Genomic DNA, 25,792 nt, shown 5'->3' with positions numbered 1-25,792 from the left:
AACAAACAAACAATCAATTTAACCCTTTTTAGGACAAGTGACTATTTTTGGTTTGAAAAAAAAAAAAAAAAAAACTCATAAACTAACTAACTTAAACTAAACTAAATCACATTTTGGGTTATGTAGGCCTAAAATGTTAATGGTAATGTTAACCTTTTACAAAGTAATTGCCTCAAAGTGATGTGTCACTCTTCTATGAAGTATTGGAGCAACGCTGATGATTTAAAGGCAAATAACACACAACACTGCTCTCTAGTGGTTACACTGCTCTCTAGTGGTTAAACTGTTGACAACAATCCTATTTTCATAAACTCTCCGGAACTATTGTGCTGTTAATTTGTTGGAGAAGGACAGAGAAATTGGGTTGCACACACGGAAGGAAGTGCATCGTTTTTAATACGATAGAACCTCTCTATGCTCATACTCTCATGTGTCGGCTCATGCTAATTTTTTTTTTTTAAATCAATATTTGTGTTGTTGTTTTTGGGATGAACGTGATGACCTTCAACCCAAGCGTGGGACCGGTACGTATAGTCATTTATTTGAACTTGGAACCGACTTGTACGGCCGCGTGCTTGCTAAAATGCTAGCAAGCTAACCGGCTGGGACGACACGCTACTTTGGTTTTATTCTTGAGTTGGACAAACTAATTATTATAATTACTCGGATGACTCTACAAATTTGAGAGGCTTTTAAATTCGTGTTTTTGTTGGGTTAGGAGAAAAGACAATTCTAAGGTTAATATTGATCTGAGTGTTCTGTCAAAATGACATACTGCACTAAATGCTACAAACTTAAAGGACCAAAACAATCAAGTTTATGCCCAATTATGGCCTTAATTTTTATAACCCATTAATGCAAAAAATATATAAATACTAATATATGTATATTTTAATACTGTATTTTTTTTTACCCTTACATGCAGAGGCGGAGTTTGACTTTAGTGGGAGCGGGGCAAAATATGTTGATGACCCCGAAACACAGTGGCAGCAATAAAATTAACTTGCAAGGTTTAGGTTTAAAGAAATTCCAATTATCAATTTTGACTCCTGAACAAAGCAAAGTACCATCTCCAAGGTGCTAGTCACATAATCTGTTCGAAAAATAATTTTGACCCATTGTTAAATACTTTGTAGGATTATTGTCCATTTCATTCATTTTTGTTGTTTGTTTTATTACTACAACATATAAATTTTATCGGCAGTATTTTACCAGCTTGGTCTTTATTTTAAATTAACATACAGGTAGTACCAGGGTTACGAACGAGGTCCGTTCTTACGCCGGTGACATCACCCGTATTTCTGCTTAAGTCGGAATTAACCTTTTAAATACCCCTTAAATCTCAAAATAACTATCCAAAAACATGTATTATATGTCATTGTACTGTCCTGGCCAAGATGTTGGAGCTAAATCCTAGTTAGACAGCGAGCTAAGCTCTGAAATGACGATGTCAGACATCCATGTTTGCTGATTTTATTCAGCTGCTCATGACATCAACGCAAACGAAATTAAATTAGTTGCATCTTCAATCACAGTAATTTAAATTTGTGTTTATAACTAGCGGCTGATACAGCAATAACAATCCACACAAATGATTAGCATGCAGTGTTTCCCCTAGGATTTTTTTTAAGCTTCGGTGGTGGGCTGCATCGGAGTCGGACTGCCTCGGCAAAATTGCGTCATATCATGACTTTTTTTTTTCTTCACATTTTGCTTCCCAAAAAGAACCATAACAAAGATCTATTTGAAATATTTCATGAGCCAGGCTAATGTCGTAGCTCTCAGCTACAGTTCACGTACGTAAAATGCGTAGCTGATTACAGTTACATTAACCTACGCAATGTTACGACTTTTTTTTCTCGTAGCAATAGTATGACCTACATTTCGTAGTCCTTTTTATTTGGCCTTAATATGTACTACATTGACACAACAGTAATAGTACTTCTGTTGATGGACCAGTGGTGTAGGTTTGCATAGGGACATAACACTAGGAATTTTTCAGGATGCTCAAATAGTCCCCACCAAATTTTAAGCAACCTTTTTTCATTATATAATGAGTTCAATTATAGAGGTGATTTAGATTGTCTTCACATATTCTGTAAGGATAGAATTGACCGCACCATTATTAAGTGAATTACTTTCATTATGTTCAGACTGCCACTGACACCCTTTTTTCGCCCTCAAACGCACGTTTGATTGGCAGATGACTAAATTCCCTTGTTTTCAATCTACTGCGAAATTTCCGATTCTTAGATTATGCGCGATTCGGCCGTGGAAGATTCGAGAACGATTCACAAACATCCAACTTCTGATTATTGAATTATACCAGGTAAAGCAGACCTTAAAACACAGTTAGCGCGGTCTTCGGGACGCAATGAGGAACGGACCGAGAGTAAATATCATGTTCAACTCATGCCGCTAGATTAAAAAAAAAACAATATACCTGACTGCGGCCTACAGCTGGTTCAGACAATGCCCAGTTGCTAGTTGCTACAAACAAATGGCCACATACGGCTATAGTCGATATCACATAAATGTAGAACTAGATGCAAAATGACAGACAACGGCGGAGTTAAAATATATAAAAAGAACTAGATGCAAAATGACTGACTTGTTGTTTAGTAAATGCCGCGTTGTTAACAGCCGCCATCTTAAAGCAGTAGACTTCTCTAGAAGGCTCTGTTGTAGCATGTCGAAAATAGATGGAAGGGAAATTATGGAATAACGGGAGAAATTTTATCAACTTTAATGGTTGATTCACATCATTAAATAAATTGAATGTAGTTTAAAGCTGCTGATACAGAATGGGACTTGAGTATTTTATTTTCAGTTTTTAACTGTTAACTTGATCCTGAAATATTAGTTTGGTTTAGCCTGAGAGGATTTTTGAACAATTTTGAAACTAATGTGCAAAAAATTAAAAGCGGGGAGGTATGCTAACATCAATAATCGATTTATAATCGAATTGGAGCCTCTGAATCGTAATCGAATCGTTAGGTGCAAAAAGATTCCCACCTCAAGAAATACTGTAAGTGAAATTATCTGCCAGTGCTTTAAGTAAATTTTACTCAGATTTCTTGAAATAAGATTATTTTCAGACAGCTATTTGTAACTTATTTTAATTTTTTTTTTTTTTTTTCTTCGTCAGGAATGTTCTTAATTCAACAAGTGATATTCAGAACATTATTTGAAAGCATTTTCCCCCCTTAATTTTGGTGAAAAATGACCAACCTTTAGATGTATAGGCTTAATAAATAAAGATAATAAAGAAAAACAATAACAAAATAACAACGGGCTTCCGTGACATGCGACCGCTATCTCGCTTCCCTCTACGTCACAGCTCCTCGTCCGAATGTCTCTTAAGGGGGCCTCGCAGAGTTACGGACATTACAATACACAATGAATAGGTTGCCGCTGAACCCTTCACACTAGGCCGCTAGTTTGAAACGGCCTTAACATTTATTTATTATTTTTTTTTTTTTTTATTAAACATCTCTTTCGCACGGCGTGGCGGCTTTTATTTTGGTGTGGCGGTGCGCCACAATAATTAATATGTAGAGGAAACCCTGGCATGTATCACTTAGCATCCGCACATCATCAAAAACAATCACATAAACCCGCCCTAAGTATTCAGCCACAATTGAAAACCCACTATGAACAGTACAAAAGGTGTTATATACAGGTGCTAAACCTGTGGATGCTTCACAAGCAACAAATGTAATCATTCCGCCCTCTCTCTCAATCAATTGCGCGACTTCTTCGTGTTTACATGCGCTCTTACTCGCGTGTGGAAGTACTACCTGCTCTACGCTTCCTGCGCCAAAATAAAAGCATGCATCACAAAACAAAAGTCAACATCATAAAAAAATAATAAAAGAAAAACTGGAGACAAAATGGCGGATGAGACTCCGGCGTTGTAAAGTCGAAATCACGTAAGTCGGGTACATTGTATCCCGGGGACTACCTTATAAGAAAGTCAATTACATGCAATGATATTTTTTGGCCACCAGGTGGTGAACTGCCCCGCCTGCCTCCCCTCAATCTCAGCTATGCTTCCAAGGCACTCATTTAATTCATTAGCTGCCGTGACGGCGCTAGATGTCCAATCCTTTTTTGACTGGGAGGGGCGAATTAATGTTTAAATGTACTGGACGTCTATCACCATCAATGGCATGTAAGCGTCACCTTTTTCACCACCTGCACTAACCTTGGAACCAGTGTTTTCTCTGGTAAAATAATCTGACGTGCGTCCATCTTCCGGCAAAACGAAGAAACTGCGGTGCTGCATAAATCGTATATCGAGCATGTCGTCAGATGTAGAAACAAATGGCGTGTCAAATATTATGTCAGATGTCGAAAAGATCGTGTGTCGAAGCGATCGTATGTCGAGTTACAACTGTACTTAGAAAAGAATATTGACTTATTTTTTCTAATTTGAAAGAAATGTATTTTTATTTTTAAGTAATAAAACAAATATAGTTGTTGTTTTTTTCGTTATACAAATGAGTAGATGTTGTCTTATTTATGAGGTGATGTGTCCCTCTGAACTCCTCTAGCTACCTGGGAGGAGAGCCAGGTTGTGATGGTGAGATTGGTGACGGAATGGCAGCAGGCGATGGAATTCGGGAGGAGCGGCGCCGTGACCATGCCCGGTGAAGATGTCGCTTCGGGGGCTCGGGCCTCCCCACTGGTGGGGTATTTGGGAAAAGTCAGTGTGAGGCACTGGTTGCCATCCTCTCAACTTCTTTGTCACCTGCGCAAAGCTGAATTTGGGTTGAAAACCACTGTCAAACACAGTGTCACTTCAAATTGTATAAAAAAAATAACATGGAAATCTTTGGTAAAAGGCGAAAGGTTTGCTTGGTCATTTAATGTGGATATTATCCACATTAAAGTTTATATTTTTCATTTTTCTGTTTTGCTTTGTAAAATTATGCTCTTACATTTTCTAAATGAAAAGAGGCATACTTGTTTTTCTCTAAAATATTTTATAGAAAATGTTTACGCAAGAAATGTTCACTATAAATGTACATGAGCATATGTTCCTAATACCTTAAATGCTCTCTTTTAAGGTCCAAGAGAGGGTGGGATCTCTGGACCACTGTCCGTGGTGTGCGTCCAAAGGTCAGAGCTCTACCTTGCGCTCATACCGCTTAAACCTGCACGAGTCCATCACGCTATGCACGGAGCCACAGGTCAGCACTTCTAAACTTTCTCACTTTTTACCTTCTACATGCTAACCTCTTGTCATCGCAATAGTGCCTCTTCCCCTTGGTCAGTTGTCCTCTGGAGGAAGTTATGGCCCGTTTGGTCCCGGCGGAGACGGTGGTCGTAGATAAAAAGCGAAAATTACAGCTGGAAGACCGAGACGACTCTGGGGAAGTCCAAGTCAAGCGCCTGCGCCCGGATGCACTCGGTGCAGATGCGGAAAGCCGTCCTGAGGTTGCCGTGACGCGTGGCGAGCGAGCCAATGGGCAATCGGCGCGCTGTCCGTCAGAGGAAAACCCGCCCTCTCCGTCTTCTATCATGTCGACAACAGAAGAGGATTGCAACTCCTTGCGCAAACGTGGAAGCGCTCTCGAAGATGTTAACACTAACCTCAAAGAACCCACTGAATCTTGCGTCGAGGAACCTGTCAATGATATCTTTACGGAATCAGTGGATGCTCATGTTGGGGAACCTGTCGTCGCGCCTACACAGGAGGAACTTGTGAACGATTGTCTCAAGGAACCCGTTGATGCTCCCCTTGAGGAACCCGTCGTTGCTAACGTCGAGCAACCCGTCCTCACTCACATCCAGCAACCCGTCAACACTCCCATCGAAGAATCTGAATCCTTGCTGGAGTATAACAACTTGAATAACCCGCAGAAGGCGCTTAATCCCGTGCTGCCTATTCCCACCCAGGAAATGCACCCTCTCTTTTGGAAAGCGCAGGAGATCTCTGCCGACAAGCCAGCAGATGTTTCCGTGGATGAGCCTGTGAGTCTGGATAACGAGACAAACGTGACGACGACGGGCACTCACGAGGACGTGTCCATCGGCTCAGCCTCGCTACTGGACGCATTCCAGGGGCTGTCCCATGATGACATCATCACACTTACCCTGGAAGAGGTATGTTGTCGCTGGCTTTGTCCAGTATCCACTCACCGTTAGATTTTCTTTTTATCGTTAATCTGTAAAATGAGCTTTTATAGTACAAAAATCAGTAACGTGAAGGCTCATTTCATAAAGAATTTAGAAAACAACATATCATCTAGGCCTGTCGCGATAACAAATTTTAGTGGGCGATAAATTATATCATAAATTATTGCGATATGCGATATTATTGCCCCCCCCCCCCCATTTTTAAAAATCAATTTACAATAACACAGTAAGAATACAGTATATACTGTATTAATACTAAGTAAGTTACTAGTAGTAACTAAGTTAAGTACACCCATTTAAACGCAATAAACGTTGACTCTTAAATTAAAAAATACTTTTTAAGAAATCACAACGAAAATATCAATATCAATACCGCACAGAATATATAAAATGTCTTTTTCAAGAAAAAATAAAACTGCACTTCAATAACTTAAGCATTTAGGCACAGAGGTATAAAGTTGTAGTAACACAAACAATTGCACTTCAACAACAACAGAGAAAAATACGTTAATTAAGTAGCAGTAACAAAAATTTGGCTTCACTAAGTCTAGGTTCATACTACAGGTCTTTTATATTCCCACACCGGGGCTGTGGTGTTTGGCTTGGAAATAAGCATTTTCCGGCCATTTTCATCTTCCTCACTCTGCTTGCTCGCGCCGACAGTGCACTCGGCCCCGCCTCCCTGCATTGAATGATGGACACGCAAACTCAAATGTATAAAACGAACATACCCAGAAGTCAATAAAACAGAGGGAATCCCCGTCACAGCATAATGTGCTGTTGGTAACGAGGAAGCCGAACTTTTAACAGTACGTCCGCTGCGCATCTGCCGCATGCGCACGCATGCATGCACGTACGCACGCATGTGAGGCGATAAATCGCAGCGGGAAAATTACCGCCTTCATTTCATTTACCGTGCGATAAATGGAATTATTGCATATCGTGACAGGCTTAATATCATCCAATTCTGGTATAAACCATACATGAAAAAAAAATTCTGTTACAGATCCAAACTGAGCCGGCAATGGATCAAGAAGCACTTCCGGACTGTATTCCCATACCGGATAGCTCCTCCGGGATACACAAAGAACCTGGCGAGGCCAAAGATGGGGATTTTGACCCAGCTTCAGAGGAAGCTGGAAAGATGAGCAAAGAGGGCTCCCAAGTCAAACGACAACCGATGAGAAAGTGCAGGATAAAACCACAAGAACTGGATGCTGGAGATTCCCAGCCGCCTCCTCCGATCGTTCAAATGGCGACGCACGTGCCCTCCACCAAACCGCCGCCTTCGATCCCTGACTCTCGCTTGTCGGACATGCTCAGCCTCCTGCCTGACAATCAAAGGCGGACTGCCAACGAGCCCCCTCCTGTGCCCACTGCTCATGTCCGATCCCCTCCCAGTTATTCCACGCCAGTGCTACTTAGGACGCCAGCCATCCCTACGCCGCTTTGCCCCAAACCTCATTTACTCCACGCCGAAGACGATGCCGGCCTCCCGCTGAAAGCAGCCGAGACGTTCCGTGCATTCACCTCCACCGTCCAGTCTCCACCGTCGTTGCCTAAAAGCACTTGTCGAAGCAGCGTCAATATTTGCGGCAGCGACACGGACACACTGCGCCGCAAGCTGCTGAAGAAGCTGAAGGCCAAGAAGAAGAAGCTGGCTAAACTCAACCAGCTGCTTGCGCGTCAGCCTGACAGCACAGCGACAATCTCGCCGGTCAGCATGCGCAGCTCTGTATTGTCATCCACCGCCCCCTCACCCGACAGTTCAGGCTTTCTCGACGGGCTCGCCGCCCGCCGAGAGGGGACCCTTGACGCGCTACCGCCGCAAACGGACGACTTCCTGGATGAGCTTCTGCTGACAACAGCAACGGAGACTCAGCGAGCGATGGAGAACGAGGCGCTCAGAGAACTAGAACTTTTTCTTTCCTAGTAACGGCACAAATAGTTTTTCCTAGTTGAAATCAAGAGAAACCGTGGCTCTAGTTCTCAAAATATACATTTTGGAAAGTATCCTCATATTTTTTTATGGTCTGTTTTTTTTTTTTTTTTTACTTATTCGTTGCCATTGACAGCGATAGATGTCGAATCCATTTGAACAGGGTTGTCTGGCCTCACAGTCGAAACCTATTGGATATCTCTTGCTGTCAATTGCAGCGAAAAAGTTAAACAATTTTCTAGCATCTAATTCTTTCAGAAGAAACAATTTGCCTGTACACAAATGGTCAGTTGTAAAATCTGTACAATTTTAATTTATTTTGTAATAAAGCTCTTGGTTTTTGAGTTCATTTCTGTGGTGGAATGACATCATTGTAAATATTGACTTTTAAGTGCATTCTGAAATGCGGACGCCAAAATAAAGAGCACTGATATTGACTTTTTCATATTTACTGATATTTCAATTTAACAATATGTTGAAATGACGGACAAGATCTGACTATTCACGTTTGTCCAAGTCATTTCGCTTTTCGGTATTTAAATTTTGATTTTTGTTTGTTTGTACTTTTGTTAATGGTTGAATCATTTCCCCCCCATACAGTAGTGGCGTTGTGAATTAGACACTTTTGTCGGAATTGCAGTGCACATTGAAGCCAATAGATGGCGGCATTATTCTTTTGCATGGCCTTTGTTTTTTAGTTTCGACCTTCGTAGAACACAAACAAATGGGTGTGAGTAACGTGCCGGTGGCGAGCCAAAATCCATGCCAGCTATCAAATCAATATCAGACTCTTATGATGGTATAGTCTTTTTTTTTCCCGTAAAAAGGATATTCCCTTTAAAAAATCCTTTGGAAATCAGACCTTTTTTTTTTTAAACCAAATAATAATTGCTTTTGAGAAAATGTATTTTCTCATTTCACAAAAAAAATATTATTTTCCCTCCCAATGTGCTCCCCCTCGAATAAACTTCCAAAAATATTTATTGCATAAATAGACTGCCGCATACCTATTTCTATAAACAGACTTTTCGAGTATTTCTGCATGTTTTCCAACGTGCTCTTTGTTCATGTGGTTGTTTTGTTTTTTTTCTTCAGGGTGTGTTTTTCTTCCTGACAGTCTATCCTAAACCCCGCTGATTGGCCGGAAGGCTCGAGACCCGCCTACATGTGCGCGTATTGGCCAGAGAAATGTAGCCCCGCCCCTCACTGTTCTGCCCCTTCCACCACCTCTCGAACCGGGAAAGTCGCATGTTCTTCAAACTGCCAAACACAAATCCAAACACGAGCGAGCGATCGGGTGCGTAGACGCACACAAACAAACAAAGGACTGTTGACAAATTCACTTTTAGCTTGGGAAAGAAATACAGAGATAGGTTTAGTACAGTGGAAAGGTCGCCACGTGGTCGTAGCATGCCTTTGGATGGAACAGGTGGCAGTGTCTTATAATTAGTCGGCACCCAGGACACAATCGGGTTTCATCCAGTTTCCCGTTAACGAAGCGGAGAAGCGGCGAACAGTCAGCCAGGCAATCATGCCGGTGGCCGAGTGCGACGCGTCGTCCGGCGGCGAGGCCGACGAGGGCGCCCCGCTGCCGGTCACGTTGTGCAGTAGCCCCGCCGCCGACATCCTCAAGAACTTCTACCACACCAAGAGGGTCGGCAACTACCTGATCGGCAGGAAGCTTGGCGAGGGGTCCTTCGCCAAAGTCAGGGAGGGGCTGCACGCCCTCACCGGGGAAAAGGTACGACACGCCAGACACCTGTTTCTCACCCCACAAAAGACTATTTTTCCACCTCAGAACGTGCGATTACGTACTTATATCGTAGCATACAAAGCTTAAAATGATTGTTTTCTTACTTCAACAATATCACTTTACCAATGAAAAATGAGTTTTAATTGAGGTGAATTTACGATTAAAAAAGTGACTTTAATCTATGTATTAGAGGACTTTTATGAGAATTAGCCACTGTTTTCAGCTGTTTTTTTTTTTTTTTTTACTATCAGAATTTGAGTTTCTCGGAATTTTTTTTTTTTCTTGAAACATGTTTACATTTAAAAAAAAAGTTATGAATAATATAAAAAATGTTAGGAAAAATATTAAATCTAAATTTATGATCATGATTTATACATCTATATAAATGTCTTCTATGGCATTCATCCTTTTTTCTATTACATTTTCAAATAAAAATAAGATTTTGCTGGTAATTCTATAACTCAATAAATGTATGCTTGTAAATATTGTTTTTCTTGGTGAAATATTTATTTTATTGTACTGTTAAAAAAAACTTTTGTCCTAGAAAAATCTTTTATTTTTGTTTTTTTCTGGCCACCTGTACTGAGTTTTAATCAGAAATAACCAATTATAGGCAGCATATGAGAAATAAGAATGCAAATGGTTTTCGCTACAGATGTCAGCCAATGATCCTATCCATCTTCCACACTGCTCATCCTTGTCAGGGTCAAGGTGCCATTTTGTCAATCTATGGGAGGCGTCTTTTGTGTTTGACACACGCATCAGCTTTTTGTTTTGACATGGCCTCTCTCAGTCCGTCCTTTGTGTGCGCGTGTATCGCATGAGGAGCAGCGGTGAGCTCACCGTTGATGATGAGGGAAGGATGAGGAAGTGGGTGGCCAATCAGAAGGCGCCGCCAACGCTTGCGTGTGCGTTGACGGCCACGCTCCTGTGATTAATGGACCTCATCTGGATTCTGCTCAAGGCCACGCTGTTGCTCGCCTTTGTCTCGGCCTTGCCGAGAATCCTTCACCTGCCTTTGTAGGAGACGTCTATTGCAGTCAGTGGCAGCCAATGAGTTAATTTATGAAATGGCATTCGAATCGTAGGAAGGTTGTTGTGTTTAAGTATTCTAAGTGTTAATATGCCAAAATTAATTCAAAAGCAGTATATTTATAGAGCAACTCTGGTTCATCTATCACTGTCAATGGCAGCCAATAAGTTAAGTCATCTTTATGTATGGGGGGCTCAGGAAATCATGAGGATGTATTGGAGTTTTTCCACCAAGAAAAAGTGTCTATTACATGGAAAATAACAAAAGATGAAGACGACATTTTTAGAAAAAAAACCTGGACACCCATGTGAATTAATGGTTTTTCCCCAAGGATAAAAAAATGGACAAGATAATGAATTAAAATTATAAGTAAAAGCTACATTTTCGGATAATGTTTAAAAAAAAAAAAATTAGACATTTTTATTGAATGCTTTGCGAAGCGCAACAGGAGCACCGGTGTGACGTACCCTCCAGTGAGTTCATTGCTCTTTGTCTGGGATGATGCAAACGTTTGCAATGACAAAACCAGCGAGTGAGCGAGCGAGCGAGGCGGGGCATCGGGGGGCATCCCTGGAAAGCGCCCATTTAACACGCGTGCACGCGTATGAAAGTGAGGCGAGGTGGGCTCGCATGTTTTGAATGTCTGTGCTAGATCTAACCCACTTTCCCCTTGCCCCTCCTTATTCTGTCTGAGGGACGCTTGGTAAACAACTGAGCCCACCCCCGTTGGGTTAAAACCCCCACGGTCAACCCCATACTGTATATACAGTCACCATCCCCCGCCCCAACGCACTCTATTGTAAACAATGTGTATTTTGCGTTTTTTTCTTTTTCTTGTCAGCCTGTAATAGTGTTAAATGCCAAGTAGTAGTAATAACGCAGAGTAGAAAATAAACACAAGGACTGGAAATAATCCTAGGCATGTTGCCAAAAAGGTGATTTGAAGGTGGTTTTGCACAAAAAGACAAAAGGACAAACATTGGACAGTCAAGTGAAGGACAGCAAGTCGTTAATAAGTCGCCCTTTAGTTTGATTGATTTGGGGGCGGCCGGGACGAACGTCTGCGTTCTTCAACCTGCGTCCAGACAAGGAGAAAAGTTTGCCGGCGGAATGTAATGAGGGTCGGAATGGCGAGTGATGATGTCATCCAGGCGGGACGGGAATGTGATGTAAATTGAGTCCCTGAAATGTCAGCTGCAAATGAAGCTTAAGCAAATGTCTTCAGGCCTCACTCTGCTTTACGGGTGTGGGAACACAGCTGCAGGAAAAGAATGTCCCAGCACCTGTCACTTCTCCCAGGATGCAAATGGACTGTAGACATACACCGAACTTGAGATTCTAACCCACAGTTATTAATACATCATTGTCATTTAGTCATCAAATATCAAAGTTTAAATTGGTCAATCATTTTTCTACCTCTCAACTGGCCATCTTTGAATTTTTGCAAACATTTGCTCTCAATTGGGCTGTTCAGGTGGCGGTGAAAGTGATTGACAAGCGCAAGGCCAAGAAAGACTCGTATGTGACAAAGAACCTGCGTCGCGAGGGCCACATCCAGCAGATGATTCGCCACCCCAATATCACGCAGCTGTTGGACATCCTGGAGACTGAGAACAGCTACTACCTGGTAATGGAGCTCTGCCCTGGTGGCAATCTCATGAACCGGATCTACGACAGCAAGCGGCTGGACGAGCGGCAGACACAGAAGTACATCCGGCAGCTGGTGCTGGCCGTTGAGCACCTGCACCGGGCCGGCGTCGTACACAGGTAACACCTACCCTCCCCTTCCATTCAAAAGTGGGCGCATCTAAACATCTTTTCTCTTCCTCCGTGGCAGAGACCTGAAGATCGAAAATCTACTGTTGGATGAGCAGGACAACATCAAGCTCATCGGTAAAAAGCAAATCCACTTTCCTGTAAAATGTGAGAATAATCCTAGGAAATAAAACTATTCTCGCCTGCCCTCTCAGATTTCGGGCTAAGCAATTGCGCTGGCATCCTGGGCTACTCGGACCCCTTCAGTACCCAGTGTGGGAGTCCTGCTTACGCCGCCCCAGAGCTGCTCTCCAGGAAGAAATACGGACCCAAAGTGGACGTCTGGTCTATGTGAGTTCACCTTCTTAAATTTGAACAAACACTTCAAAATAAAGAACCAGTTTAAACTAAATCTGGACCGAATTCCAGTCAATCATGTAAGACAGCTTTGTTTGTCTGGCAGAGGCGTCAACATGTATGCCATGCTAACGGGGACGTTGCCGTTCACCGTGGAGCCTTTCAGTCTGCGGGCGCTGCACCAGAAGATGGTGGACAAGGAGATGAACCCGCTGCCGCCCTCGCTCTCCACAGGTAGCCATGCCTTTTGCAACGATCCCTCTCCGGAGGTCATTTTATTCAAGTGGTCTTCAGTTTCATGAGACAAAAGACAAGTTATTGGATGGAAGTGGCTTCAAATTGGATTGAGTTTGACTGAATCGTTACAAACAAACAAAAAACACATTTACATTAGAATCCTTCGATTGAAGTAATTGAAAGTCTTGATCAAACTGCTCAATGACTTGATGTAAGTGCTCATAAAAAAATCTTTGGATTGATGTAAGCGGTGTCACTGTGAAGGTTTTGCGCTTGTAAATCTGTCTGCAGACTAATGAACGAGCAGGTCCTAAAAATAAAATGAGCAGCGGGAAGCGGTTGCCAATGAGGAAATGTTTTTTACAGGTCGTACCTTGTCTTGACGCAATATGCTTAGGGCGGTGGCTTAATAGTATTTTTATCTTCTACCTTAACTGGAATTCATAAGCACATCAACAATTGGCTTAACCCACTTACATAAGCGTAAATGAATAAATGCTGATGACTCATGTCTGTCTTATGTAACGTGGGGACAGACAAGGGCCACCAATGAACTTTTCCAATGAGGCTTGAGCGCAGGACCTTGAAAATCTGTTTTCAGCTGCCATCTGCCTGCTGAAGAAGCTCCTGGAACCTGACCCAAACAAACGGCCCAACATCCACCAGGTGATGGCCGACTCGTGGCTGCAGCTGGCAAACCGCAACACAGGGGCACCCTACCTCAACAGGTAAAAGAAAAAAAAATCAATTGGTCTAGACACTCTGATTTCTGAACTTTGGTTCACTATGTGAAGGATCCATATCGAGGAGATCAACCACACGGTCCTGTTGCACATGACTGAGAAGATGGCCTACAAGCACAGCGAGGTCCTCAGTGCTGTCCTCACGAACCGCGCTTGCCACACCCTGGCAGTCTACTTCCTGCTCAACAAGAAGATGAAGCGGCTCTCCAAAGAGTACAGAGTACGGGAAACTGCAAGAAAAGTCTTTACTTTCTAGTCCAAAATTGTCTTTGGTCTGACTGTTGTTGGGGTGTCCACAGGAAATGCAGTTCCAGGAGAAGAAAAAGAAGGGAGAGAAACCCAAGAACGAGTACTTCCAGACGCAATGGCGCAAACACGTGGACAAGTTGACCATTCCGCCCAAGCAGACGCCAGTGTACTTGGCAGTCAGCAAAGGGCCCAGCAAGGAGAAGAAACATCGCACAGGTGAGCCCCTTGCCGGCAACCGTTGAATCTTTCGTCTCCGTCTCATGTCTGCATATTCCCTTTGTCCACGCAGGGTAGGTCGAGCCCACTTGCATGTACTTGTTACCTTCCCATCCCTGCATTGTTTCTCTGTACATCCATCCATCCACCTCCCCTTCCATCAGGAAGCGTCTCAGCCACCGCCAATCCATGTGTAACCCTCAGAATCTCATATAGAATCCATTCAACATTGTCACCATCAACAAAAGAAACGTGTATATCCACAATGTGAGAAGGGCTGCTTCTAAACACTCATAAGTAGTGAACAAAATGTCTGAATTTATTTGGTCACATCGCGTGCCTTAACTTAACTGTGAAGTTTTAAATTCGCTGGGTCCGGTTCTGAAAAGTCTTCCAATTTCTTGGACGCTGCCTTTAATTTGATGCAATTGGTCAAAGATTTCATGAAAGTGAAAGAAATGACTTGGTAGAGGCAGTTCTCAAGGTGCTCTGACAATGGAGTGGACATACACGCTTCCTCTGGTTTGGCTGAGTTCTAATGTTTGCATTCCTTAGGTCTGTTGCGTGCTCTGACCGGCGGACACCGTAACTCGCCGCTCGCACCGCCTGGCACGGTGGCATCATCGTCCATGGAGTACCTGGAGATCCAGCCCCTCTTCTCGTCCCACACGCCGCGACGGCGGCTGGCCACCATGCCACCGGTCAACAACAGCAGCCCCGAGCACAGTGTACCGGCCCCACCCGCTCCGTCGCCCATCGGCATGCACTCTTTCGGCTCGCTGTCCAAAGCCGAGCGGGTGGACGAGGCGCCCCCTGCGCCCTGGTACAAGCTGACCAACGGGACGCTGTCGCCCCCCCGCCACGTGTCCGCCTTCCAGCCCGACTCGTCCTACCTGAAGAAGGCCACCGTCCCCAGCCCGCCCGTGCTCATTGTGCCCCCCCGGCCCAAGAAGAGCGCCTCCGCCGACTGGGGCGGCGGCTTCTCCTCCGACACCAGCGGCAGCCCACCCAGCACGGTGGGCAGTCCCCCGGGCAGCTCGGCCTTTAGCCCGCCCAAGTCGGCCTTCAGCCCGCTCAACCCGCTGTCCGCCTTCAGTCCGCCATCTAACCTCAGCGGCGGCAGCGACCCCGACAGCCCCACGCAGCGCACCAAGTTCCCCCGCGCCGACAAGAAAATCCGGCTACAGCCCTTCAGCTTCCGGCCCGAGCAGGTGCTGGAGGAGGTGGTGTCCCCACCGCCGTATCCCATGCAGACTCTGTTGTGCGCATCAGGGGCCCTCAAGACTCTCTGCTGACTTGAAAACACATCGAGATTCCAAAGCAATCGCTCTTGGGTCAGGGTTTCCCAACCTTTCTTGCGTCCAGGCATACAATTTAAAATAGTGAAAAACCACCACCAAAAATTACAGTGAGTGTGACAGTCCACTGTGCCTCTTCTAGTAGCTGCCAGACTTGTGGCACAAAGTACTACACTCAAAAAAACGCAATATTTGGGAAAGGGTGTACAAACTGTCCTACAAAGGGCTGTGGTGGGTGCAGATTTTCATTCCAAGAGGACCTTTTTACCAATCTGGTGTCTTACGAGTGTTGATTGCAGTTAGCTGCTGCTTGTTTCAGCAGAAACTGTTTATGCTGAATCAGTTCGAATGAAAATCTACACCCACAGCAGACTCTGAGAACAGACTTGGACACCCCTGATTTAGAGGGTGGTACTTTCTTTTGTAGCCAATGGCAATTCATTTTTTTGAGTTTTGGAATCACTTTCTCGAAGACAGCACTTGCACACGATGACTGTATAATACACGAAAAAACAAATATGAAACTGAGGCACTGGCTGATCGGCCTCGCTTCCTCTCCCCCAACCCCACGGTGTCCAACGCCGCTTACCTCATGCTCGGCCACGCGCCTTTTTTCCCCCCGCTCTTTGTTTTCGTCCCGGCTTTTTATACAAGCTTAAGTCTGCCGATCGCAAACTGTGCAGGACACACCAAAGCCATTTTGACAAGAGTTTGCAGGGAGAAAATCATGGCAGAAAAAGGCACAAGTTTAGCCTGGCAACAGGCCGATTTTCTCGCAGGACCAGCACAAAACGGCCGACTTCCTGTTTATCGAAGGGTGGATTTGTTTTGCACGACGCTCGGCTCTCGATACCAATGTTAGTGACAAATTACACCACATGAAACTAGGCATGTGCCGATATCAGATTCTGACGGTATGATAACTTCATGGAAATATATCACGGTGTGATGGTATTACAATTACAGCTCTAAAATGTGTTACTTTGAGATATGTGGGTTTAAAAAAATCAATTGAACAGGATTTTACATTAGCAAATTGGAACATAAGTATGTTTTAGGGCTGTCCCAAACGACTAATTTTCTCCCGATTAGTCAGCCGACTATTTTTACGATTAGTCGACTAATCTAATAATTAAATTTTATTTATTTATTTTTTTACTAATTTAGCAATGAAATTTTTGTTGACTCTTATCAATATACAAAAACATATTGGAACACTTAAATTATTAAAGTACAAATAAACACGTAAATAACAATAATAAATCACAAACAATGAGTTCAAATGCTGATTAAAATTAACTAGTGCAAAAGAATAGAATGTAAACAGATTCAGAACACTGACTTTGCCTTTCCAACATGATTCAAAACAATTCTTAAAAAAAACACCTGGCATTAATATAATATAGTACTATATATAATAGTTTTATAATAATTATAATTATTCATTGCCAATCAGATTTTTCATAAAGGGTGTCATTTTAAAGGTATTCTTAGTGTAGAATCTGAATTCGGAAGTATGTGGGATTAACTCCAGAAATCACTATTTATATGACGAACATGACATGTTTTTATTTTGAAATGTTCACCGGAAGTACGTTCGGTAAACCGCTAACTTCAGCTTTACACTCCGCAAAAAGAGCACTTTTTGTCATTGCGTGTACTGTCAGTAATAGATTTTTTTTGGTTATTTTTTCGTTTGCAAATGCTGTTAACCAGCGATTTTTCATGTTTGAAGTGTCCCCTTTTAACCGCAAGTTTGCTTTCACGAGACGACTGCCAATGTTTTATAGCAAGCTAAAGTACCGGTAGGTTGCGTGACGTGGACTATGTCGACGGGATGTTGTGCTCGTCGACTAGTCGGGACAGCTCTAGTATGTTTATTTAAATATTCTAAATAAAATTAAAATACAGTCCTTTAGGTGAGCCTAAAACCACAGCTCAACATTACCATCAGAACAAAAATAATTATTTTCCATAAAAAGCACGTACGTGTGTATGACTCGTATCATGTTTACATTATACACATACTTTCTCAACACAGACAGTTGCCAGAGTAAAAAAAAAACACGTCTTTACCACCACTAGACACAATAAACACTCTGGCGTTAACTCTCATAGCTGGAGGGAACGTTCATAACAGTGTTTACTAACCTTTAATTTTGTATAAATGCGAAATCATATTGGAGGTAGTGCCTCCTCGCTAGCCACCCTCCACAAACATGTTTTACATGTCTGCTGGCCCTCTTCTAAGCCACTGCCGACTAGTAGTCTAGGTAGTTTAGGAGTTACACCTCCTCCAGCCATCGTGCAACTCAGCTGACCCCCTGACACTGAGCAACAACCAGTGGGAGAGGGTTGAGCCGTCCAACTGCAAGCGATGGATTTCTCCATGCATTTTTGTGACATAAAAAATTGCTAATACCTTAGGGACGGTATGATGGAAAAAATTTTGCGGTTTTGAAACCTTGACGTTTTCATACAACGGTATACCTTGAAACCGTTAATCGGCACATGTCTACTTGAAACCAAAAAAATGACCTTTATTGTTGGGATAACGTTTAAAAAATTCATATCCAAACGCAATGCAAATGAGCCTTATTGAGAAGGTGGGTGTTAACAAAAGAGGTTTTAACAGTGGTTGTGCAATAAGTTATTAAGTGTTTACGTCAAATGTGGAGTTTTTTGCCAAGAATGAGGATCATGTAAATACAAAGTTTGACTACTTCCTCCTTCATGAAGCCAGCTTATCAATTTTGGATTGGAGGCTTGGCACTGTTAAGCAATGGATGGAAAAGTTGCATGCAATGTTGTCACTGTCTTTATACTTCTTTTAGAAAAATTGTGTTAAAGCTGAACTCTGTACCGACTCGGGGGGAAGACTTTTGTAACATTTTGTAACCGTGGGCGCTTTTGTTGCTTTGTCAAGAGATTTCTATGCTGTATAAACTGATTTCAAATATTTATATTCAACTCTAAACAAACTTTGTCCTGTCTTTCTTTTGTGGTTATCTTTGTACCCACGCAAAGTCATTCTACAAATCTTTCGTGTTATCAGTTGAGGTGAAGTATTAGCATAGTACTTTTTGGGTGTCCCGCGGAACTGAACAAAAGGCCAGACCCCCACGACAGCTGAAGGACATCGCGCGGGGTTTCACGCACATTTCACAACCCCCCTCGGCTTTGCTGTCATAAACACAAACTGTAGACGTTAATCCACTCAGCTACGGCTCCCCGTAAATCTCTCTGGGTCGCATTGGACTGACCAGACAAATTGGGGGGGGGGGGGGGGTCAACACATGCCAAGGATGACACAAACAGCACGCTTTTAAGCGGATAATGCAGAACGGGCGTCAGAGCCTTTTGTTTTTCTGTTTAGTTGCAATAAGCTGCGGGGGGGCAAACAAGTGGAAAAGCAAAGTGAGATAAGTGCTGCAACGATTAATCGATTAACTCCAGTAATTCGATTAGAAAAAAAGATTTGAATTAAATTTTGCTGCTTCAAGTATTCGTTTAATTAAAGTGGACTTGTAATGGTTTGTTTTGAAAGTGTTTGCATTTAGTTGATTTGGGTGGAGATACTGCCTTCTAGTGGCAATGGTGAATATGACATAACGTTTCACATGGGTGAATCCATCTGCTCCCTGTTAAAACCAACATAAGCTACATAAGTTTTTGTTTGTGCTAATGTTTTTTAATGCATTCATAATTTAGTTTATTGGTATATTTAGGCGTTTTTTTGGAGGAATATGTGTTTGACCAATTTTTTAAGAGCATTGTTAAAAAAATAAAATAAAAAACGTTAGCATTTAAGCTAGCTGACTTTTGCTATGAAGGTTAGCCAAATATTCTTTTTTTTGTACTTAGATCCTCATTCATTTTTTATACCATTTGAGGCTCCGCTGAGGTATTTTATTTTTTATTTCCTTATCCCATTACTCAAATATTCTACTACCTAGTTCATCGATTCATCGACTACTAAAATAATCAATAACTGCAACCTTAAGTGAGATAGACTTGGAGTGTTTTGTGCATTTGCTCTTGTAAGCTGAAGGAGGGGAAAAACAAAAATGAAGGTGAGAACATTTCAAGGAGGCTTATGAGTGAGATTAATCTTTTTTTCATAAATGTTTATGGCGGAAAACACAGACAAGACTGAAAAAGCATTTTCTGCTCTTGCACTCCTCTTTAAAATAAAGTGCTGTATTTTGAGCCAAAAGAACTGTTGTGTTTCATAGAACAATGTCTATTTGCTGCCAGAGCAGATTCATAGCGCATTAAGCCCCCGAACTATTTTTAATTTGATCGTTTTACCCTGGAAACCCCCATTTACAGACGTCGCGCAACCGCTTTTGTTTCGACCTAGCCATAAAAAGAAGGTAAGTAATTGTATTTATTATGAAATGTCTGACATTTTTAGCTTAGAATCACTAATTGATGTCTAATATTTAGTTAAAAAAACACTTTAAAAAATTATTCAATCGTATATTTTAAACTTTTAAACAAATTACGTCACAATGAAAAAATTGGCGTCTGTAAAGAAAAGTTGTTTTCGTTACTGTCACATTTCCCCCAATATTTTAGATGATAATCAATTCAAACAAAGAAAAATTGGGAAAAAAACATCTAAAAGGGTAAATGTATGAAAATAAAAATCATGACCACTCCTTGATGTCTGAGATTTCTGCATTGCGAGATTCGCGACCCATGTTATATTACCATGTTTCACCCATAAAATCCCCCACAAATCCGGTTGTGGCCATTCACAGCTGTGTCTTGACACTCGGTGATACATGCTACATGGAGTTTTTGGATCGAAAAGAGGTAAGTATGCGATAAAATCTCGTTAAAATCACGACGTCTATAATTATGCTGTCGCGTGCTCAAAAAAAATGCCCTCCTGTTCAAAAAATTTCTTCCCCCAGAAAATTAAGATTTTAAGCTTTCCAATGATGTATCACGCATGAATTTAGCACAATTTTGAAATTTGGCCAAATTGGGGTTCTCAGAGCAGAACTTCAAGTCACCTGAGTGTTTACTCATTTCGCCTTATTCATTTTTGCTGTATAGTTAAAAAAAATATGGAAACTAATGTAGCTTTTTCTTAAATTTTGGCTGTATTAGTTTTTTCAGACGCATAGAAAGATATTTACTTCTAAAATTTAATGTTTCACAAGTGTATTATAAAAAATTCCTTTTTTAAAATGTTTTATTTTTTAAAAAAATGATGAGAACATTTCAGCTTTTGTAGATGCCATGCAAATAAATGGCCAAATGAAGATTTTTTTTTTTTTATGGATATTTTTCAATTTTTGATTGATGATTTGAAAAGAACAAATGTATCTTTTTCGCCATTTTTTGTATTGTATTTTTTCAGATGTACAGAATAATTTTATTAATTTTCATATTTAAAAAAGTGCCTTTTCGCAATTGGACTGCATAATTAAAATCCTGTAAATGTTTATGACATGCATCAACCACGGTTCGATTTCTAGTCAGTTTTAAGTGCCTCTTCTTTTGCCACATTTTCTCCCAAAATTTGATGCCACTGGAAGTGTCTCGACATGACTTTTGCCGTATTGCTGTGTTGTCAAAATGTGTTGATTTTGCAAGCTGCAAAACAGGTGAAACTCCTTGAGATGCTCTTTTTCACCCCCACTTTCCCTCCTCGTAAAAAAACAAGAGGAAAAAAAGGGAAAATGTAATCAAAGAGGTGCCGTGAGCCAATCCGCAGCCGGCGTGCGCCGACAACTCTGATCGCCATTGGCCGTGCGCGGGACGACGGCATTGGCCGACGGAGGCTTCATTGCCTCCATGGCAACACAAGTTCCTCATAGGTGGAAACGGGGAGCGACAGCCTGTGCGTTACTCATTGTGGGGCTGCTCGCTGATTGGTTCAGACCACAAGTGGTGCAATAAAGGCGGCAAGCTGTGCAACGGCTGATAGCCGTCTAGATTTGTCATCGCCGTGAGCTCATTAGTCGGACGCACCTCACCTCATTTACATAATAGCAGCTTCACCTCAAGGTTCACGTCATATCTTTAGGGTCACGTAACCTAAGAGACACCTTATATTTACTCTCACTTATATTAAGTAATCAAAACAGTCCTGGAAAAGACTGAAAGGTGAAAGGTTTGGTGTCCCCTCACATGCACTACAGGGAAACACATCTTTAGGATGACTGACTGAACGCTACAGACATAACTTGACCAGCAAATTATAACATTAATTGACACATACTTGATACTCAATGAGTCATTGAGAGACATTGTTAACCTCAAAATTGTCCAAATCAGTTCATGAGCCTCTTGATAGTAAATATCGTTTTCATTATCCCTGCCACTAGGGTGAAACATACGGAAAGCGGAGCTTATGTTTTCAGTTCTCTAGGTCTTTGAATGCTTGTGTTTAGAGTTGTCCGATAATGACATTTTAACCAGTATTCCAATATTGTCCAACTCCAAAAAGCTGATACCGATATAAGCTGTCGTGGATTTTATGAGTAGTTGTTTTGTGATGGCTCACTGGATGCTTTAATAACGATAATGCTCACGTAACAAATCCCAAAGCATCTTAGTTTGGAGACATCTAATGGTCAGTAAGCATAATTGCTGTGCTAAGCTGTGACCAGCCCTTGTACAGTGGAGGCTTCTGTAGACCCCACTCACCAACGTCACACAATGACGTGTCGCTGTATTGTGCCGCCATATTGTCCGTCATTGTGTGTCCGTATTTTCAATGGCCTCAATTTATCGTGCAATTTATAGTGCAATTCATGGAAGCCCCGGTGCTTTCAGATGCTGTAAACTCATTGGATGTGTTGCATAAAAGGCGTTATGTGGAAAAGCTTCGGTTGATCCATTCGCCAGATCCATATTTGAGGCCTAAATCGATATTTTTCGACCCGCTGTCTTCGCCGTCTCTGCCTGACATCTTCTACCCTGATATCTACAACTATCTTGTCCACAGAAACTCAGCCTATTCTCACGAAACTTTGAAAAACTTTAAGAGCAGCACTCTAAGGAACATTACCCCGTGTGACCCTTTACTTCCAATTTTCTAAAATGGCGACAATCGATAAAAAAAAAAAGTTGACTGCGATGGCCGACGCTTCAAGGATGGGTGGATATTGGACTATTTCTTCAATAAAATACGCAACAACTGTGTCTGCCTCATTTGCAAAGAGACAGTCGCTGTTTTCGATGTGACGCGATATTACCAAACATGACACGCTGACATGTACGACAACATTACAGGGAAGATACGCAGCGAGAATTGAAAGCAACTTGAAGCTAGTTTAATTTCACAGCAGCAGTATTTCGCAAGAGCCCAAGTGTCGAAAGAGACCGCCACAAAGGCGAGATTGTTGAAATTATGAATTAAAAAAATAATAATAAAGCAAATGTCACACACAGAAGGGCTTGCTAAAATTTGTTTAAATATATTGTTCTACGTAAATCAGCCAAGGTAGCCCCCCACATTTTTACCACACCAAATCTTGCCCCCTTTTCAAAAAGTTTGGACACCCCTGTTTAACTGATGATCCGTAGACGAGGCCAGCTTCTTTCACTTGTTACCAGCTAATATTATTAAAAAAATAAAGATGGTGGAAGAAATAAGCATCTTGAATTTGAAACTGTATGTTGTTGGCGATTAGCCTCGCAATGATCTTAATTGTGGTTGTCAGCCCCAAACCCTCTAAATATATTTTAAATGCATCTTACCAGATATAAAATGACTACTACATAATCTATGGTGATCGTTTGGTGCCCAGTTTTCTCGTCGAATTGCAGCAGTCCATCTCGCTCTCCTCTCCGGGTCTCTTGGAATACAGTAGAACTTCAAGTCTCTCCGTCTACTCTGTTACTGCAACCAAACGCCACACACGCCTTCACCATTTTGATTATTAATGTTAACGAGCAGAAAAACACGCCATAATAGGAGGAATTTACGTAGCGGTAATGCGTAAACACGGCGAGCTGACGGACAATATGGCGCGGAGGCGTGGTTGTGACGTCATGTGAGTGGGGTCTATAGTCCCTGACCAAGGTCTTGTCGCTTATTCATTTTGTGGAAACAATTGCTAATAACCTGAATTTTAATTATTCAATTGGTTTCAGAAATGGCTCGTATGAAAGCTAAGACCCTCCCAAATGATTTTGATTGTACAAAAATATACTTGTTTCACTGAATAAAGATTTATCATTTAATGAAGACATAAAGGTCAAATTTTGGCAAGACAAAAGTTTTGTCGCCTACAGAAAGTAGTGTGAAAATTTAACAAAAAATGTACTTCAAATACAAAAATATGTTACATAACATAAGCGAATTAAGTAGTGGTGCTGTGAGATCCAAATTTAATATTTTGTATGATTCCAGCGGCACGGTGGCGGAGTCGTTAGCATCTCCGCCTCACAGTTCTGAGATCAGGGGTTCAATCCCGGGCTTTGGCCTTCCTGTGTGGAGTTTGCATGTTCTCCCCGTGCCTGCATGGGTTATCTCCGGGAACTCCCACAAACATGCAAGGTAGGTTGATTGAACACTCTAAATTGTCCGTAGGTATGAGTGTGTGTCTCCTGCGATTGGCTGGCAACCAGTTCAGGGTGTACCCTGCCCACTGCCTGTAGTTGGCTGGGATAGGGTCCAGCACCTCAGCGACCCTCGTGAGGAAAAGTAGCATGGAAAATGAATGAATGTATTATTCCATGGGCTTGAAGGACTGCATCTATGCGGTTCGGCAAGGATTCATACAATTTATTGATGAAGTCATCAGGAACATCAAAGAAAGTCTTGCATGCCTCCCAGAGTTTATCAACATTCTTGGATTTTGTCTTCCATGCTTCCTCTTTCATCGTACCCCAGACATGCTCAATGATGTTCATGTCTGGTGACTGGGCTGGCCAGTCCTGGAGGATCTTGATCTTCTTTGCCTTGAGGAACTTTGAGGTAGAGATTGAAGTATGCGATGGAGCACAATCCTGCTCCAGAATTTGTCCCTTTTTATGGTTAGGAATGTAAGAGGCAGCTAAGATTTGTTGATATTTCAGACTATTTATGTTGCCTTCCACCCTGCAGATCTCTCGCACACCCCCATACTGGATGTAACCCCAGACCATGATTTTGCCACCACCAAACTTCACTGTTTTCTGAGTGAATCTCGGATCAATGCGGGCTCCAGTAGGTCTCCTGCAATATTTGCAGTGACTGTGGTGTAATTCAATGGAAGATTCATCTGAAAAATCCACCTTTCGCCACTTTTCCAGCTTCCACCCTTTTGACAGGCTGTGGCCTGGCAAATGCCACACAGTTTTTTAATTGTCCGCACCCTGAGAGATCTGCAGGGTGAAATATCATACAAAATATTAAATTTGGATTAATTCGCTTATGTTATGTAACATATTTTTGTATTTGAAGTACATTTTTTGTTCAATTTTCACACTACTTTCTGTAGGCGACAAAACTTTTGTCTTGCCAAAATTTGACCTTTATGTCTTCGTTAAATGATAAATCATTTTTCAGTGAAACAAATATATTTTTGTACATTCAACATCATTTGAGAGTCTTAGCTTTCATATGAGCCATTTCTGAAACCAATTGAATAATTAAAAGTCAGGTTATTAGCAATTGTTTCTACAAAATGGATAAGTGACAAGACTTTTGTCAGGGACTATACATTCACTTTAAAGGCAACATACATATTGGCCGAAAACTGATGTCGCTAGTTTACGATATTTTTTCAATGCTTTCTTCAGCCAACATTATCGGCTACCCAATAATATCAGACAACTCTTCTTGTGTTTATTTACATTTCAATTGGGAAGGGATAAAACTTGCAGAATGTTTGTAATAAGATGTGATTCAATTTGGAGTTAGTGAGGTCAAAGTTCAGAAAAGGAATTTTGCCTTAGCTTGATAACAAATTGGCCTATTTAACTCAAATTTGCAAAGTGATATGATCAGAAATGAGTGGTCATATTTCGGGTTATGAACTTTGTGTCCAGTCTAGGGCTGCAGCTATTGATCATTTTAGTAATCGATTAATCAATGAACTAGTTGGTTCGAATAATCGA

The 25,792-nt window shown here is 41.8% G+C and overlaps 2 protein-coding genes across 3 annotated transcripts; both read left to right on the top strand.

The window, feature by feature from the left end:
- The first annotated feature begins 345 nt into the window (after window positions 1–345).
- Window positions 346–8,427, top strand: uspl1 (ubiquitin specific peptidase like 1). 2 transcript variants are annotated; one of them, XM_057820108.1, is made up of 5 exons: window positions 346–524; window positions 4,557–4,652; window positions 5,073–5,195; window positions 5,260–6,111; window positions 7,151–8,427. In XM_057820108.1, the coding sequence occupies exons 4-5, from the start codon at window positions 5,299–5,301 to the stop codon at window positions 8,075–8,077; spliced, it is 1,740 nt and encodes a 579-aa protein (XP_057676091.1). In that variant the 5' UTR covers window positions 346–524; window positions 4,557–4,652; window positions 5,073–5,195; window positions 5,260–5,298; the 3' UTR covers window positions 8,078–8,427. The 2 variants fall into 2 exon arrangements, with proteins under 2 accessions (XP_057676091.1, XP_057676090.1); XM_057820107.1 differs by having other exon boundaries at window positions 4,557–4,708.
- Window positions 8,428–9,293: 866 nt separating this feature from the next.
- hunk (hormonally up-regulated Neu-associated kinase) lies at window positions 9,294–18,683 on the top strand. Its single transcript, XM_057820130.1, has 9 exons — window positions 9,294–9,824; window positions 12,344–12,636; window positions 12,707–12,762; window positions 12,840–12,975; window positions 13,088–13,215; window positions 13,820–13,946; window positions 14,013–14,181; window positions 14,261–14,426; window positions 14,982–18,683. The coding sequence occupies exons 1-9, from the start codon at window positions 9,615–9,617 to the stop codon at window positions 15,719–15,721; spliced, it is 2,025 nt and encodes a 674-aa protein (XP_057676113.1). The 5' UTR covers window positions 9,294–9,614; the 3' UTR covers window positions 15,722–18,683.
- Window positions 18,684–25,792: the final 7,109 nt, after the last annotated feature.

Source organism: Corythoichthys intestinalis, chromosome 18 (genome assembly GCF_030265065.1).
Source record: "Corythoichthys intestinalis isolate RoL2023-P3 chromosome 18, ASM3026506v1, whole genome shotgun sequence".
NCBI lineage: Eukaryota > Metazoa > Chordata > Actinopteri > Syngnathiformes > Syngnathidae > Corythoichthys > Corythoichthys intestinalis.
Note: the sequence above shows the minus strand (reverse complement) of the source record. Positions and strands in the feature narration are given on the sequence as shown.

Coding starts and splice junctions, on each gene's coding strand:
- hunk (XM_057820130.1), top strand. CDS start 9,615: ATGCCGGTGGCCGAGTGCGACGCGTCGTCCGGCGGCGAGGCCGACGAG. Junction 12,763..12,839: donor GGACAACATCAAGCTCATCG/GTAAAAAGCAAA, acceptor CTGCCCTCTCAG/ATTTCGGGCTAAGCAATTGC. Junction 14,182..14,260: donor GGCTCTCCAAAGAGTACAGA/GTACGGGAAACT, acceptor GGGTGTCCACAG/GAAATGCAGTTCCAGGAGAA.
- uspl1 (XM_057820107.1), top strand. CDS start 4,583: ATGGTGAGATTGGTGACGGAATGGCAGCAGGCGATGGAATTCGGGAGG. Junction 5,196..5,259: donor CGCTATGCACGGAGCCACAG/GTCAGCACTTCT, acceptor TCATCGCAATAG/TGCCTCTTCCCCTTGGTCAG. Junction 6,112..7,150: donor TCACACTTACCCTGGAAGAG/GTATGTTGTCGC, acceptor ATTCTGTTACAG/ATCCAAACTGAGCCGGCAAT.